This window comes from Leopardus geoffroyi, chromosome B4, assembly GCF_018350155.1.
Source record: "Leopardus geoffroyi isolate Oge1 chromosome B4, O.geoffroyi_Oge1_pat1.0, whole genome shotgun sequence".
NCBI classification, from domain to species: domain Eukaryota; kingdom Metazoa; phylum Chordata; class Mammalia; order Carnivora; family Felidae; genus Leopardus; species Leopardus geoffroyi.
In genome coordinates this window covers 13,735,691-13,754,246 of record NC_059341.1, presented here as the reverse complement: position 1 = coordinate 13,754,246, position 18,556 = coordinate 13,735,691, and the positions used below count along the sequence as shown (strand labels likewise).

Sequence of the window (18,556 nt, the reverse complement as noted above, 5' to 3'; positions counted from 1 at the left end):
ATTAAGGTTTTCTTCCTGTCTTGCTTCCTGCATGTATTTTAACTTCCCCACTTCAATTGTTGTTTTCAGTCGTCATGAGAGGATCATAAATCCTTTTTAATTTTAAAATTTTATTGTTATTTTTTTAAGAGGATCTATAAAGCTTATCCGAAGGAGCACTATAGATAAAACCATTATGGGTGGCCTTAAGGTGCTGTCCAGAGTTTTGGTCTCTTCTAAAATTTGTGCCGGAAAGCTATTTAAAAAATAGTCCTGAACCTTCAGCAATTGGGGAAGAATCAAAGTGATTGAGGTAAAAACCTCGTCCTTAAGAAGGATGTATACTGTATTAGAATGACTCAATTGAAGAAGGCCTATTAAATGGTTTTGTTAGGATCCTCTTTATATAGGAAATTGACCTACTACAGTGGAAGTTGATACGTGTGATTTATTTGCAAACTCCTCACGCACTTCCAAAGTAAATGCTAGCATCTTCTAAGTGCTGAGTTTTAGTAATTTTGTTTATGTGTCAGGAAAAAAAAGGTATATAAAAGCAGACTTTGAATGACACTTTAAGTCACACATAATTTTAGTTTGACCATTGCAGCACTTAAAAATTGATTTCCCTGGGGGCTCCTCGGTGGCTCAGTTGGTTAAGCTCCGACTTTGGCTCGAGTCATGATTTCACGGTTTGTGGGTTCGAGCCCCGCGTCAGGCTCTGTGCTGACAGCTCGGAGCCTGGAGCCTGCTTCGGATTCTGTGTCTCCTTCTCTCTCTGCCCCTCCCCAACTTGTGCTCTGTCTCTCTCTGTCTCTCTCAAAAAATAAATAAATGTAAAAAAGAAATTTTAAAAAAATTGATTTCCCTGGTAACTATTATTTTTGTATTTGGGATATGTGGTTACAGCACTGCAGCAGTGAGCCGTGGATGTGTTAATGATTTGAACAGGTGGATTCTACCAGAGCTCCAGGTAGTGGCATTCTTATCAAGTCAGCCATAGTACTGTAAATGACTAGCATATTATCAAAACATCACAGGGGCGTCTATGAAATATCTGACCTTACCTTTCAGGTGCAAATAGGTTATCCAAGAGCAGCTTGGAAGGAATTCACTCTGATGATAGATTTTAGTTAATGTGTTCTTCCCCCATTTTATCCTGAAATCTCATGTTGTTGTCAGAGTCCCCTCCTGGGGATCTGTCTTTGGTTGGCATCAGGCTCAGCATCGGGGTCCCTTCCTGTCCATCCTTCAATGGCTGGTATCCTTGCTGTCTCAGCCACAGGGCAGGTGTCTCATTGGTGAAGAGTGTAGGCCTTACTTCTCACTCAGGGCTACATCTGTCCCCTTTCACTCCTTCGGTGTAGTTAGCACCCAAGTTGGGAAGCATAAGCTTTCCTGGGATTTGATGCAATTATGTTCCAATAAGGAGATATTTCCCTGGTGTGTAAGCAGACACGAAGTGGCTGAACACCCTCGCCCCTCCCCACTCCCCCTGGGTCAGCACCAGTGATCACACCCAGCGGAGGGTCGCTTTGAGCTCTGTGGTGGGGAGGAGACCTGCTTTCCTGAAAACTCTACTCGTAGGCCTATATCCTAACTATAGATCATGCTGAATTAGATTTATAAACATAAATAGATTTAAGGATCATTTCCTGTCAGTTTTGTTGTCTAAATACAGCTGATTCTCCTTATTTGTGGATTGTTTCCAGGTTCACCTGTTCACTAAAATTTGTGACCCCAAAATAATAGTCACAGCACTGCATGGCTGTTTGCAGACATGCCTAGCAGAATGGTGGGAAAGGGGTTAACGACATGCATATTCCCAATTTCGGAATTGGGTGGTGCTTACCCTCTCCGCTCAGCTCAGGGCTAACAGGTGTCCTTTTGCAGTCGGTTTAGCGCTGTGTTGAACACACTTCTGTGCTTTCTGCTGGGGACTTCCTGTTTAGAACAGCCCCTAAGTGCGGGGCTGGGGTGCTGTGTAGCGTTCCTGAGCATGCACAGAGGCAAGGGTGGGCCTTATGGAGAAAATACGTGTGTTTGGTAAGCTTTTACAGACAGGAGTTATGGTGCTGTTGGGTATGAGTTCAATAGTAATGAATCGACAGTACGAATTAAGTAGGTGTCTTTAAACAGAAACCCACAGAAAACAAGGTGATGCACTGATGGGCTCACAGAGACACTGTGACCAGAGGTCCACTGGAACCTTGTCTTTTCCTCAGGAGCGTGGTTCAGTGTTTGCTAATTCTAATGTTTTTTAAGTTTGTTTGTTTATTTTGAGAGAGAAAGGAGGGAGGGAGAGAGAGAGGCAGAGAGACAGGGTGAGAATCCCAAGCAGGCTCTGCACTGTCAGCACAGAGCCCAGTGTGGGGCTCAAACCCATGAACTGGGAGATCATGACCTGAGCGGAAGTTGGATGCTTAACCAATTGAGCCACCCAGGTGCCCCTCGTGTTTGCTAATTCTAGACCTCGAGAACATAACCCCTGCAAGTAATGAGAATGGACTGTGTTTGTGAATGGTTTTAAGGCAGGCATCTGATGTGATGACATCAGTTTGTACAGGTGACAAACGGTGGCTCTCTAGTGGGTGTCTCTTGTCTCCTGTGGCCACTTCATTTCTAAGTAGAAGCGAATCATTTCTGGTATAGGTTGACATTACTTTCTTTATCCCTGTTGCCTTGACAAGCCTCAGATTTCTGCTAGCCTCAGCTTTGAATTAATTATACAAATCGTAAAAGTTGTGGGCCGGTAAATAATAGTTTCTGTTTGCATGCCTGCTCTTAAAGTGCAGGAGAATTTGCTTATGAAATCTATCTGAAGAATAAATGGGTCTTGTTTTCCTCTCCTGTTTTCAGTAAGGTAGCCACTTTATTTTAATACGGAGTTATTGATAATTCCTAGATTCCTACCTCTTTTGATTTGGTTCTTTATTTGAAAAAGTTGTTCTGGGGTGCCTGAGTGGCTCAGTCAGCCAAGTGTCTGACTTCAGCTTAGGTCACGATCTCACGGTTATGGGTATGTGCTTACAGCTCAGAGCCTGGAGCCTGCTCTGGATTCTGTGTCTCCCTCTCTCTCTGCCCCGCCCCAGCTCTCTCTCTTTCTCTCTCTCTCTCTCTCTCTCTCAAAAATAAACATTAAACTTTTTTAAATAAAAAAAAAAAGTTGGGTTCTAATGATTACTTACAACTCAGTCTCCCCATTTGCAGAAGGGAATAAAAAACCTTTGTGTTGTCATTATAATTTTTTTAAAGGATAATTTTTTTTAATGTGCTTTCAGAGTTTTTTTTTTTTTTTTTAATGTTCATATGTTTTTGAGAGAGAGACAGAGACAGAGCACAAGCTGGGGAGGGGCAGAGGCAGAAGGAGACACAGAATAGGAAGCAGGCTCCAGGCTCTGAGCTGTCAGCACAGAGCCTGACGTGGGGCTCGAACCCACAGACTGCGAGATCACGACCTGAGCTGAAGTCGGACACTCAACTGACTGACCCACCCAAGCGCCCCTGTAATGGATAATTTCATTGAATGTTAAATATATGCCAGCTTGGTAACAGGCCAAGCACTTGACATGTGTTATCTCATTTATACTTCTAGATGAAGACCCTAACACTTAGAGACTTTCGGTAACTTAACCAAGATCACAAGGTCACCAAGATCTAATAAATGACAAAGCTGAAACTTGTCTGGGTTATAGAGTTGTTTTGAGGAATAGTGGCAGAGTTTCTGTCGAGCATTCTGAGCTTTGCAGAAAATCAAGGTATTCATGAAATTTCTGCATGTAGTTGTCCTCTAGAGAAAAACATTACAACAAATCAAGCATCCTGGAAGATGTAATTTTCTTATTTGTTGGAGAAAAGAAATGTAATTCAAAGACCTTGCTTTTTTGTGTGTACTAAATACTCCACTTAATTCTAATTTACTTGAAGGGAATTTGTTAATTATGGGTGACTTTCTTAGACAAGGAAACTAATGCATGCACTTTAAAGAAATAGAGAATCTTTGAGTTCCATTAGTCAGTGATTCTTAGTCCTTTCTGTGGAACAGAATCACCTGAAGAACATTTCAATATCCTGAATCCCAGACCCCACTGTAGCTCAGTATCAAAAGGACTTTAGGGCATGGGGTCTCAGAGTTGGAGATTTCTTTCTCCTCTAATAGAGGCCCCCAAGTGATCCCCATGGGCAGCTAGTAGTGAGAACCACACCATGAGAAAGTTCTGCTCTTTCTCCTGGCCTCCCTTTTGTTTGCGTCCATAATACCCACATTTTTCACCACAGAGATAATCGATTCATTTTATTTTCCTTCTTCTAGGTTAAAGATTTCTTGAGCTACATCTGTCCTGTGAATGTGTATCCCAATGTCATTCCAATAGGCACAACTATGGATAAAGTTGTAGAAATGTGAGTAATTGCTACTTGTGGAACTTGTGTTGTTGAACACAATGGATGCAGAGGATAGTTTCGGGTCTGAGAACAGGGGCCAGGACATAAGATGGCTGTAAATACGTGTCTGGTTGGGAGCATGATGGCTTTCTTCCAGTGGGTATGTTATAGATAATCCTAAAGGCTGCTGGGAGTCTGGCATAAGGGCACAGTTGGCATTGAGGCCCTCAAGAGAAAGGGCAGGCTGTATTTACACACTCTTGTATTTTATCATCACTGTGCCTTAGCTTCCAAACTCTAGAGTGAAGAGATCAAATTTGAGATTTTGTAAGAGATAAGTCAACCCCATTAAACAGGTGAGAGTAATCAGCTAGCCATACTGTATTCCCTGAATGCCAGGTGTCACTGTAGTACTTAATAGTCTTGCAGAATAGGGAACTGCTTTTCTGTAAAGCAAGAGCAAATACATGGGTTTTGCTTTCCCTTAATCCTACAATTAGATAGCTATGTACCAGGTTGTATTTAAGTGCTCATATTTACCACTTAATTATAGTGAAGTGGTTTTTTAATTATTAAACATGGCTCTTTGGTTTTTAAAAGTAGTTACATGATTTTTCCCATGGCCAAGTTTTTATAATCTCTATAAAGTATGCTTACATTCCAGTAGCTTTCCCAACAGGAAAAATATAATAATGTTCATATTCGTTTCAGCTTAAAGCCTTTATGCCGATCTTCCCAAAGTACTGAGCCAAAGTATAAACCACTTGGAAAATTGAAGAGAGCTAGAAAAACTCACCTAGACTCAGGTAAGAAAATGACCCTGGATTCAGAGGTGTGGGTTTCAAGGCTACTCTGGCCTGGTGAAAGCAGCATTGGGCAGGGGTGGGCCTGGGACTGCTGTCACTCAGACTTGTTACCATGGTCTCAGGAAGTGCTTTGTCTTTCTCCAGCCTGTGAAATCAGGAGTCCAATCTCCTTCACAGGTTTAAAACGGGTGACAGAGAGAACTGTGCCTATACTGAATGGTGTTCTCAGCTTTCTGAAAGTAGGCCTTGTGGTTTGTATAGGCCATAAGGACAGGCTGGGCTGTTAATCTTGGAGATTTCCTTCAAGATACTAGTAAATGCTGACAGTGGAAACTTTTCTTGCCATTTCCAACCAGACTGACCAGCAGAGCTTATACGAACAGATTTTCTGTACTTTGTCACCTTCTTCCATTGCTACTTTCATTTTCCAGGGAAGAGCAGAGGTAACCTCTGAGGAATTTAGAACTTGAGATTCCAAATAAAGATCTGCTGCTTTACAGCAGCCAGATTTTGTGGTTAGGATTCTGAATTTGCATTGCTTTGGCGGAAAGTCACTTACTGTACCATGTAGCTAATACATGACCAAACAGATTAGGTAACAGGATTGTATTTATTAAACAACTACTGTCTATGGCAGGTATTGTGCTAGGTCCTTTACATACACTACAGCTAAACTTCAGCCCACCCAAGGGGTATCATCCCACTTTTTACTAACAAGGAGACTAAAGTTTAGAGGTGAAGGAAGTACCCCCAAGGCCTAGCCAGAAATAAGTGATGGGGCTGGGATTCGAATCCAGTCCTGTCTTTCCCATCTCCATTTCAGCATTTCCTCTCATTTAGAATCAAATCAAAAACATTTAGATGCAAATTCCAGTACTGATTCTAGAAAACCAGGTGTATTTTTAGATGTTGTATCTATCATGTATGGCATCGTATAATCCTTCTCATGTAAACTTAATTGTAGGGTTTTTTTAAAGCTTTACCAAAGTATAATTGATATACTATAAATTGCATGTTTAAGGTGTCCAATTTGATAAGAAGTCATCACAATAATTAAGATCAGGAAAATAGCCATTACCCCTAGGTTTCCTTATGGCACTTGGTAATTCCTCCCAGCTGTCCCCCACCCCCTGCTGTCCTCTTCCATGCCAAGGCAACCACCGATCTGCTATCTATCACTGTACATTAGTTAGCATTTTCTAGAATTTTATACTAAATAGAATCATACAATATGTCTGGCTCATTTCACTTAGCATATTTTGAAATTTATTGATATTGTTGGATGTATCAGTAGTTTCTTTTTTACTGATGGGTAGTATTCCACTGTGTGGATATACCAGTTTGCTGATCCATTCACCTCTTGTACATTCGGGTTGTTCGCAGTTTTTGGTCATTACAAATAAAACTATGAACGTTCAAGTACAAATCTTTGTATGGATGTATGCTTTCATACCTAGGAGTGGATCATACGGTAGTTGTATCCTTAAGAAACTGCCAAATTGTTTTCCATAGTGGTTGGACCATTTTCCATTCTTGCCAGTTCTCTTGTTCTACTTTGTTGCCAGTATTTGGTGTGGGTAGACTTTCTAATTTTAGATATCCTAATGTGTGTGCAGTGATATCTCATGGTTTTAATTTGTATTTTTCTAATGTCTAGTGAGGTTGAACATCTTTAATGTTCTTATCTGCCACCCATGTATTTTCACTGGTGAAGCGTCTGTTTAAATCTTTATCCATTTTTTTCCAATTTGTTGCTTTTTTATGGTTGGGTTTTGAGAGTTTCTGGATGTAAATGCTTTATCAGACTCTTAGCAGAGTCTTTTGAAGAGCAGAAATTTTAAATGGTGTTCAATTTACTAATGTTTACCTTTTTTTTTTTTTTTTTGTATTGTAGCTAACTAAGAACTCTTTGCCTGACTCATGGTCACAAAGATGATTTTCTCCTCTATTATCTGGTAGAGATTTTTGTAGTTTTAGGTTTTACATTTAGGTCTGTAGTCCATTTTCTAGTTATTTTTATGTATACGGTGCTAACTACATATTCAAGGTTTTTTGGTATTTGTTTTTTTCCTACAGACATTCAAGACATTCTAGAACCACTTGTTGAAAAGAGTTAATCTTTACTGAATTGTCTTTGCCCTTTTCTTGAAAGTCAATTGACAACATATTTTTAATTTTTTTTAATGTTTTTATTTTTGAAAGAGAGAAAGAGTGTGAGTGGGGGAGGGGCAGAGAGAGAGACACACAGAATCCCAAGCAGGCTCCAGCCTCTGAGCTGTCAGCACAGAGCCTGACGCTGGGCTCAAACTCACTGACTGTGAGATCGTGACTTGAGCTGAAGTCGGACACTCAACTGACTGATCCACCCAGGTGCCCCAATTGACAATATATTGAGGGTTTACTTCTGGACTTTTTGTTTCGTTCCATGATTTCTATCTTGACATCAGTACTGCCCTGTCTTGATTATTGTACCTTTATAAATTCTGAAGTGATACAAGTGGTTGAACTATTTTGTTAGTTTTCAAAGTTGTTTTGGCTATTCCATGTCCTTCATGTTTCCATATGAATTTTAGAGTCAGCTTGCTATTTGTAGAAAAATGTCCACTAGACAGAGTTTGGGATTGTATTAAATTTGGGAAGAATTGACAACAACATTGAGTCTTCAGATCCATGAAGATGGTATCTCTCTCCATTTATGTAAGTCTTTGACTTTGCTCAGCATTATTTTATAGTTTTCAGTGTATAGGTCTTATATGTCTTTTGTTAGATTAATCCCTAGATATTTCATTTTTTGGATACTATTGTACATTATATTCCTTTTCACATTTCAATTTGTTACTGGTATATAGAAATACAATTGATATTTGTATTTTGATCTTGTATCTTCCAACCTTGCTAACCTCACTTACTAGTTCTAGTGATTTTTTGGGTAGATTCTACTTCATTTCTACATAGATTATCATAGTGTGTCTGAATATAGATAATTTTACAGTCTGGATGCTTTTATTTCTTATTCTGATTGAACTAGCTAGACTTCAACTATAATATTTAATAGAAGTGGCAAAGGTTGATGTCACTGCCTAGTTCCCAATCTTGTGGGGACTGGGGGAGAGGGAAGCATTCATTTTTTCACCCTTAAGTATGATGTTGTGAGCTTTTCATTGATGTTTCTTATCACATGGAGGAAGTCCATTCTATCAGTAGTATTCAGAGACTTTTTAAAATCAGGAACGGATATTGGATTTTGTCAAATATTTTTCCTGCATTTATTGAGATGATCATACAGTTTTTCTATTTTAGTCTGTTAATATGGTGAATTCCAATGATTGATTTTTAAGTATTAAACCAACCTAGCATTTCTGGAACAAACCCCATTTGGTTGTGATGTATTATCCTTTTTAGCTATTGCTCAACTTGATTTCCTAAACTTGTGTTAAGAATTTTTTTCTTCTGTGTTCAGGAGTGATATTGGTCTAAAGTTGTTTTGTCTTTTTCATGCAATATCTTTTGGGGTTTTGGTATCTTTTGGTATCTGGATACTGTTGGCCTTCTTGTTGTGAATTGTTTCTTCATACTTTATTTTCTGCAACAGTTTATAAAGAATTAGCAGTATATCTTTCTTAAATGATAGGTAGAATTTACCAATGAAGCCATCTGGGCCAGGAGTTTTCTCTGCAGGAAGGTTTTTAACTACAAATTCAATTTGTTTAATAAGTCAAGGGCTATTCAGGTTCTTTTTTCTTTTTTTTTTTTTAAATTTTTTTTTTCAACGTTTATTTATTTTTGGGACAGAGAGAGACAGAGCATGAACGGGGGAGGGGCAGAGAGAGAGGGAGACACAGAATCGGAAACAGGCTCCAGGCTCTGAGCCACCAGCCCAGAGCCCGACGCGGGGCTCGAACTCACGGACCGCGAGATCGTGACCTGGCTGAAGTCGGAAGCTTAACCGACTGCGCCACCCAGGCGCCCCTCAGGTTATTTTTTCTTGAGGAAGCTTTGGTAATTTATATCTTTCAAGGAATTTGTCCATGTCACCTAAGTTGAATTTTTTGGCACAAACTTGTTCACAATACTCCCTTGTTATCCTTTTAATATCTGTAGTATCTGATGATAACAACTGTCTCACTCCTGACATTATTTGTGTCTTAGTTTTTCTTGATCAGTCAGAGGTTTGCCAGTTTTACTGAGCTCAAAAACCCAGCTTTTTGTTTCATTGATTTTTTCTTTGTTGTGTTGTTTTCAATTTCACTGATTTCCACTCTGATCTTTGTTTCTTTCATCTGCTTGCTTTTGGTTTATTTTGCTCTTCATTTCTAAATTTCTTAATGTGGAAGCTGAGGTTATTGCTTTGATACTTTTTTTGTCCCTTAACACAGGCATTTAGTGCTATAAGTTTCTCTCTTTAGTTGTTATCTCACAGATTTGACTTGTGTTTTCATTCAATTCAAAATATTTTGATTTTTCTTTTGATTTCTTCTTTGCATGGATTATTTAGAGTAAATGGGTTACTGAGTTTCTGAATTTTGGAGGATTTTCCTGAGATAATTTTGTTGTCCGATTTAATTTTGGGGTTAGAGAAAATGCTGTTATGATTTTTACTGAGATTTGTGGTCTGGAATAATGGTCTGTCTTGGTAAATGTTTCACTGTACTTGAAAGAACTATATATACTGCCATTGGGTGGAGTGGTGTACAAATATCGGTTAGGTCAAGTTAGCTGATAATGTTCAAATCTTCCATATCCTTGCTGATTTCCTTGGTCTACTTTGCCCTGCAAATTATTGAGGGAAAATTGTTGAAATCTCCCGTTACAGCTGTGGGTTTGTTATTCCTTGTAATTCGATCACTTTTCGCTTCATCAATTTGAAGCACTGCTATCAGGGACACACATATAAGATTAAGTCCTCTTATATTTAGGAAATGACTCTTAATCCTGGTAATATTCCTACCTTTGAAATATACTTCACCAGATATTAATATAGCTACTAAACTTTCTTCTGATTAGTTAGTATGGTATATGTTTCTCCATCTCTGTATTTTTAATTTGTCTTTATATTTAAAGATGGGTTTCTTATAGGCAGCATTTTGGGTCTTGTTTTCTATAGCCAATCGGGTAACTTCTGTCTTTTTATTGGAGTGCTCGGTCAGACCATTTATGCTTAATGAGATTACTAATATGGTCAGCTTTAAATATACCATCTTGCTGTTTGTTCCCTCTACATTTCTTCTTTCTTTCTGCTTTCCTTTGGTTGGAGTAACAATAGATTATATTTAATTTCTTGTTGGTTACTGGCAGTAACTATTTTAGTAGTGTATAGTATACATCTTTAACCTACCAGAGTGAAAAGTTAGGACAAATATTATTCTAGTATCATACAGTATAAGAAACTTAAGACACTGGTCCCACTTCCTCCTCACAGTCTGTGCCATTATTGTCATACATTTTATTGTTAAAAACCCCACAATACTTATTTTTTCTTTAACCTGCCAGTTTTTTAAAGCTTTATTGCAGTATAATTTATATACCATAAATTTCACTCTTTTTAGGTGAACACTTCCATGATTATTACTAGCAGACTTGTGCAGCCATTTGCCACTAATTTCAGAGCATTTCCATTACTCCAAAAAGAAACTGCCCATTTCAAGTTACTCCGCATTACTACCTCCCGCTTTAGGCAACCACTAAATCTATAGATTTGTCTCTTCTGGATATTTCAGGTAAATGGAACCATACAACATTTGGTCTTCTCTGCCCGGCTTCTTAGCATGTTTCCAGAGCCCATCTGTCTTATAGTATGTATCATTACTTTTTTTTTTTCTGGTCACATTTTATTTATCCATCCACCAGTTGATGGACATTTGGGTTGTTTCTGCTTTTTTAGTTATAAATGATGCTGCTTTGAACATTTGCAGACACGTCTTTGTGTGGACATATGATTTATTTTATTTGGGGTAAATAACATGGGAGTAGAATTTCTAGTTATGGTGAGTGTGGGGAGGGTGGTCTCAGTCTGCCTGAGCTGCCATAACAAATACCTCAAACTGGGTGTCTTAAATAACAGACATTTCTCATAATTCAGGAGGCTAGAAGTCCAAGATCAAGGTGCTGGCAAAGTGGGTTTCATTCTGAGGCCTCTTCTCTTGCTTGGCTTATTGGCCACTGTCCTGGTGCTGTGTGCTGACATGCCGTTTCCTGGGGAAAGGCATGTGCTGGAGGCAGAGGGCGGTAGGGGGAGAGGGCTCTCTGATGTCGCTTATAAGGACACTAATCCTATTGGATCAGGGACCCATCCCTATGAACTTACTTTAATTACTTCCTTAGAGTCCCCATTTCCAAATGCAAACACACTGGGAATTAGGGTTTCAACACAGGAATTTGGGGGCAGGCACATTTATTCTGTAACATACACACAATAAATCTGTTTTAGCATTTTTTAACAAGGAGAAATTATTTTCCAAACTGAACACACTTTTTGCTCCCACCATCTATAAGGATTCCAATTTCTCTGCATTGTAGCTCATACTTTTCGATTATAGCCATTCTAGTGGATATAAAGTTGCATCTCCTTGTAGTTTTGGTTTGCATTTCACTACTGATTTCAGCTTAAGTCATGTGCTTTGATGCTCTTGGCTGAAATGTCCATTTCACATCTTTTGTCCATTTTTAAATTGGATTATTGGTCTTATTACATTGTAAGATTTCTTTATATCCTCTGGGTATATCCCCTTTGTCAGATAGGATTTGCACATATTCTTTTCCAGTCTACACCTTGTCTTCACTTTCTTGATGGCGTCTGTTGAAGTGTGAAAATTTAAGTTTTGATTAAGTCCAATTTATTTCATTTTTGTCTTGCTGCATGAACTTTTGCTGTCCTAAGAAACTATTGCTCAATCCAAGATCATGAAGATTTATTCCCATGTTTTCTTGATCATTTCAGGATTTTGGCTTTTTTCTTATTCACTGTATTTTCTCCCCTTTCTGTTTGTCTGGTAATATTTTGTTGGATGCCATATTTTCTGAAGTTTACCTTGTTAGGTTCTGCATAATTTTGGATTTCTAAAAATATTCATGCACTTTGTTCTGGCATGTAGTTAACTGGCTTCGAAGCTTGGAACAGTTTGATCCTTTTGTCTTGCTTTTTATCTTTGTTAGGTAGGAGCAGGGCAGCATTTAGTCTGGAATGAACTCTCCCCACTCCTAAGGCAAGGCCCTTTTAGTACCCTTACAGACACCCTGTGAATAGAGGGGTTCCACTCTGGCTGTTGGGAACAGGCACCCTGGCCTCAAGTAGTTACCTCAGTAGGATGCACTGATGAGTCTGCCAAATGCTAGAGGGGCCTCTCCGGGCCTCTGCTCTGTAGACTCCAACCACCTTGGCTTCCTGACTCCCAGTCACCTCCTCGACTAAAGTGCCCATGGGCTCTATCTGGGTGTACCCTTCCTGCCTGGAAATAGTCACCAAGTGAACCAGGGCAGTCTTAGAACTCACGTCATTTGTTTCCCACGCTCAGGTGTCATTGTCCTTCACTGCCTGAGGTCTACTTTCTTGAGAGCCTTTGCTATATTTTGTCTGGTTTTTTAGTTGTTTCAGAGGGGAGGTAAAACGTAGTTCCTGCTATTCTTTCTTGGCTGAAAACAAAATCATTTTTAGCTTAACATTTTGTCCCTTTATGCACCTACCCAGATGACACATTTTTGTTGAATATGTATTTTTTTTTGATTGGGCCACTAGTTTGAGTTTTCAAATTGATGTTTGTTTTTCCATTTTATTGTTTTAGCTTTTTTCCTTTTGTTCCTTGTTGCTTCCTTAGTGTTTTTATTCCTTGTCAATATAGTAATTTTTATAGCTTTTATTTGTACAGGTCTAGGTCTCTGGGCAACTCTTTGGCATCAGTCCCTCTAGTAGGTGTTTGCAGATGTATTTTGTAAGCAACCGGGGCCATGTTCGCTTCAGTCCACATGTGTCAGTGACTTTGGAATTCCATCCTGAGTGCTTTAAGGTCTGCGGTGCTTTCTAGTGTGCTGACCAGTTTTTCCAGTTTCTTTACTTTCAAATCTTGGGGCAAACCCAGGAGTCCTTGTCAGCCTCTTTGAAAAGCATTTCAATAAAGCGCTTCGTGCTATTTTTTAAATCTTTACATAATTTAGTTATCAGCTATTACAATTATTCCCCTAGACCAGTTTTATAAAATCAGTTTTTGTTCTTATAAATTAGCAGCTACCCATGGCAGCTAATTGAGAAAATAGTTATATACAACCTCACAACTCTAAGTTACTTTGAATAGCGTTTTAATGTACTTCCTCCCCCTCCTTCATATATATAAATATCTACAGAACTCAGAGGGACATTAAAAATGCTTAAAAATGGGGTACCTGGGGGGCTCAATCTGTTAAGCACCTGACTTTGGCTCAGGTCATGATCTCAGGGTTTGAGTTTGAGCCCTGCATCGGGCTGTCAGAATGGAGCCTGCTTGGGAGTCTCTGTCTCACCCCCTGCCCCCCCCCCCCCCACCTCTCTTTCCCTCCCCTGTTTGCACTCTCTCAAAAAAAAATTTTTTTTTATGTGTTTAAAAAGAGGTGGACAGCAGTCCTGAAGTCGGGACCAGGGCAGCTTACGCAAGGGCTGTCTACCACCTTCTGTAAGAGCAGATAGATGCACACAGGCTAAAATAAACTTTTTTTTTTTTTTTTAATTTTTTTAATGTTTATTTAGAGAGAGGGTGAAACAGAGCTTGAGTGGGCCAGAGAGAGGGAGACACAGAATCTGAAGCAGGCTCCAGGCTCTGAGCTGTCAGCACAGAGCCCGACTAGGGGCTCGAATCACGAACCGTGAGAATGTGACCTGACCCGAAGTTGGACGCCCAACCGACTGAGCCACCCAGGCGCCCCTGAAAAACTTTTCATTGGGAAATTTTTGTTATTGTTCAAAAACAATTTAACAGCTGCATACTTTGCATTATGGCTATATAATGATGTATCGGATCTTTGTACGCTTAGGTTAACAACCTATTTTTAACTTTTATAAATATTGTGATGAACAACATTGTACATAAATCTGTTTCACACTTCTCATTGGGTTAAACTGTAGAAATTAAGGTGCTTGCGAGATGATGTCCAGTTCTCCAATATGATTATACAAAGTTATACAGACACAGATAGATACTATCTGTGAATTATAACATTTGTCCTTTTTAACATTGGGTTTTAAGTGTGTTTATCAGCTTGTATAAATACTACTAAGGATTTTAACCTTCTTAGTGTTCTATGCCTTTCCGACTTCACAGAGAAATCACTGTGTCAGAATTAACTTGATAGTATAGTATAGAAACTTGTTTTTCAATACATACAGATGGATTGATGGGAAAAATGTACAGATTATCTTACAGCTGAAACACACCGTGATACTGTTAAACTTAGGATACAAAAATATTTCCTAAAAAGTTAACTTTGGCTAAAACAGATCTATAATCTGTATGTTGAAATGAAGCCCCCTATCTTAGAGATCAGGCTGATTCCAAATATAGTACTAGACATCTTAGTCACTTTAAGTCTTTCAGAAAAGGAGAGAAATAGTTGCTTAAGAATTACACAGAGCCAGGAACCATACTGATCTGGTTTTGACCCAGTGTATTGTTAACCCATCTTCTCCAGACCTGTCTCCTTCGGAAAGTGGGAGCAAGATGATCCATGGGAGCAGGACTACTCTGTGGTCCATTTTTTAAAAACCAGCTCTTAAAAATGTAGTGTTTAGCTACATCCTTGTATCACTGGGAACACTTATCTTTTTAGGTGGGTAGTTATAAGACAATACTAGAACAATTAAGTTGCCATAGACTGTCTCATGAGCATTTAATCTCCTTCTCAGGTGCCATTAAAGACCAAGAAAATACTTGTTTTCCCCCGTTACAAGCCTTCTCAATTTATGGTAATTTCACTCTCCAAGTAAGGTTTCCTGACTTTAAGATTTTAAGTGGAGGGGTACCTTTGGTGCCTCACTCAATTGGGCATCCGACTCCTGATTTTGGCTCAGGACGTGATCTCACACTTTGTGGGACTGAGCTCCATGTGGGGCTCTGGGCTGAGCAGGGAGCCTGATTCTCTTTCTCCCCTTTGGCCCCTCTCCCTCCTTGCTCACTAAAAAATAAAAATAAGTAAAGAAAGTAAGTGAATTGGGCTCATTATATTGCTAATGCAACATGCTTTAAAAAAAAAAAAGTACATTTGTTGACTTTGTTCATGACACTAAATGTACCTTATTCAAAGTAAACCCCATTTGGCACATTTAATTGAAGTTGATCTAATCCGCATTCCCCTCAAGTATCTGTCACCCAGCAGTGTGCACTTAGCCGACTCAGGCTGCTATGACAAATACTAGAGGCTGGGTGACTTAGCAAGACATTTCGCACAGTTCTGGAGACTGGGATGTCCAAGGTCAGTGTGCCAGCAGATTTGGTTCTTGGAAAGGGCCCACTTCCGGGCTTGCAGACAGTCTCTCCTTCTCAGTACACACTGAGGAGCCTTTCCACAGGCTGTCCATGCATGAAGAAGGGAAGTGAGAAGTTGGTCTTCCTCTTCTTACAAAGATACTAATCCCATCTTAGATCCCATCTCCAAATACCATGACATTGGGGCCAGAGCTTCAAATTAGGAACTTTGGAGGACACAGCCCATGACATGTACCAAGTAGATATCAGTAAAAACTAGAAAATTACTTTTTATTAAATCAGCCAGCTCATGATCTACTTTTTGCAGAGCATACAGTTTGCAAACCTGGCTGATGAACAGAATCACATACAGAACTTAAAGTGAAAATTAAATTACTGGGTCCCACCTTTAGGGATTCAGTAGATCTGGAATGGGATAGAAAGCTGTATTTTTTTTAAAAAAAAAAGCTTTCCAGATGATGCTAATGTTCAGCCAAGTTTAAGAAACACTGTTACAGGCATTGTGGCCTTATTTGGGGAACACAGATCAATATTCTCAACCTTAAAGTCTGTCATTAGTTGAAGGGTGGTAAATTGTTCACATTATGCTAAGAATAAGGGGCCTTTTTCTTAGATAAGAGGGACACGTTATTTGCAGCTCCACCAATTGAAACTACAGCTACATGCTACAAATTGGATTTTAAATTAAAAGCACAAATTGATTCCCTTTGCATTCTGTGTTTCCCATACATCTGTTGTGTTTTTCCCCACAGAGGAGGAAGATGACCTCTTTGATGATCCTGTGCCGTTACCACTAAGGCACAAGGTTCCATACCAGCTAACTCTTCACCCTGACGTGTATCTGATGACTGCAGCTTCCCCAAGCCAGCCTGAACAAGAGAGACAAAGCACAGGGTACAAAGAGAGTATGCACACCTTTCCTTTGGCAAACTTTATAGAATGTGAAGAATCCAACAGCGAAGGTGAAGAAGAATTACAAACCCCAGCTTCATCTCAAGAAGACCTGGGTGCTCTCACACATCATCAGCAAAAGGCTGATGTAGAAGTACCACAGTGGGAAGTGTTCTTTAAAAGAAATGATGAAATCACAGATGACAGTTTGGAAAACCTCCCTTCTTCCACAGAGGCAGGGGGCTCTCAGTCGCCAAAGATTTTTAGTGACTCTGATGGAGAGTCAACTCACATCTCTTCCCAGAATTCTTCTCAGTCAACACACATATCCGAACAAGGGAGTCAAGGCTGGGACAGCCAATCGGACACTGTTTTGTTATCATCCCAAGAGAGAAACAGTGGGGATATTACCTTCTTGAACAAAGGTAGCTATAGACCAAGAATCAAAGAGAATATTCCTGCCTCTCAGATGGAACAAAATGTACTTTGCCCAAAGGATACTTATTCTGACTTGAAAAGCAGAAATCAAGATGCAAATATGGCTCCTAGTGTTGGAGAAATAACCACTCTAAGCAGTGGGAAACACATACCTCAGGAAAAGAGGCTACTAAATTTTAGCACCAATGCAGATTCCCAGAGCTCCTCTGATTTTGAAATTCCCTCCACACCAGAAGCTGAGCTACCTAAAGGAGAGCATTTGCAGTATTTATATGAGAAGCTGGCAACAGGGGAGAATATAGTCACTGAAAAAAGAAAAAGCTCATTCTCAGATACTTAAAAATGAAAAACCTTGCATTCTAGAGCAACCAGTAGAAAACCTACACAAAGAGGTAATGGTCAGAATCATAATGGACACGTCAGAATGGAATATTTAAAAATGTTCATGTAACCTAAAACAAGGCAGTAAAGGGGAAAAAGAACAAAAAATAGAGGTAAAAAGCAGAAAATAAGGTAGAACTAAATCCAAACATCAATAATTACATTAAGTGAAAGTGGTCAACACACACCAGAAAAAACCCAGGGAAAGAAACAGAACGTTTTTATATGCTGTCTCTAAGAAACTCAATTCAAATGATGCAGGCAGGTTAAAAGTAAAGCCTGGAAAAATATATCTAAATACTTCCACTACTTAAAGCTGGAACGACTACATTACCATCAGACAAATTTCTCACAAAAGGTCCAGTTCACTAAGAAGACACAATCCTACGTGTATGTTGCTGCAACAGCTTCAAAAGAGAGAAACACTAATGCACAGTCGAGCTGGGAACTCTACCGGTTCCTCTATCGGTAATAGAATTAGCACACAGGAAGTGAGCAAGGCTATGGAAGAACTCCATGGCACCATTAACCAAGTGCAACTGACACAGAACATTCCACCCAACAGAGAATGTTCTCAAGCACCATGGCACATTCACCCTGATAGATAGCTGCATCCTGGGTCATAAAAACTCTTAAAAACAATCAGCCCCTTATTTATCTCAAAAGGTCACTTCTGAATGCTGGTTTGAACACAAAGGTAAAATGAAAAGGAGAGAAATTAGGACCCAAAAGAAAAGAATGAAATGGCAAAAGTGTGTGTTCTAGTTGTTGGATTTCCTTAAAGTCTGTCAATGGATTATGTTTTTGTACAGCTATATATGTGGTTTAATAAAGTTCTATTAACAAATATTCATCAACACTTTGGGTATGCTGACATTTTATAGATTAAGGAAGCAAAGGCACAGATTTTCCTTAAAACAAATTTAAGTGGGAGTCTCTAAATCAATTTGCAGATCAATTAAACCAACAATGATATGCATTATCACCCTGCTGCACTGACCCCTTCTTTCTAACGCCACAGATACTCCCAGTTTTTAAGTACTCTCCAGACTGTGTGTGACTGGGGTAGAAATACAGTTATCCCATTTTACGAGTTCTCCTACAAGTTCTACAGCCTGAAAGCAAAGTGAATATAAAATCACTAAAGAGACCAGTAGAGATTACAGATCACTGAATTTCCAGTCGTAACTACAACAGGCCTAATACACAAGCCCAGAGACTTCATTTTTAATCTGT

General features: G+C 39.3%; 1 protein-coding gene across 15 annotated transcripts in view; it reads left to right on the top strand.

Moving 5' to 3' along the window:
- DCLRE1C (DNA cross-link repair 1C) overlaps positions 1-18,179 on the top strand; it is a 70,325-nt gene extending 52,146 nt beyond the window's left edge. For all 15 annotated transcript variants that reach the window (XM_045464792.1, XM_045464793.1, XM_045464796.1 and 12 more), the window contains 3 exons: positions 4,289-4,377; positions 5,071-5,165; positions 16,363-18,179. In XM_045464792.1, the coding sequence (XP_045320748.1) occupies positions 4,289-4,377; positions 5,071-5,165; positions 16,363-17,279 (1,101 nt within the window). In that variant the 3' untranslated portion in view covers positions 17,280-18,179. The remainder of the gene's footprint in view (positions 1-4,288; positions 4,378-5,070; positions 5,166-16,362) is intronic.
- Positions 18,180-18,556: the final 377 nt, after the last annotated feature.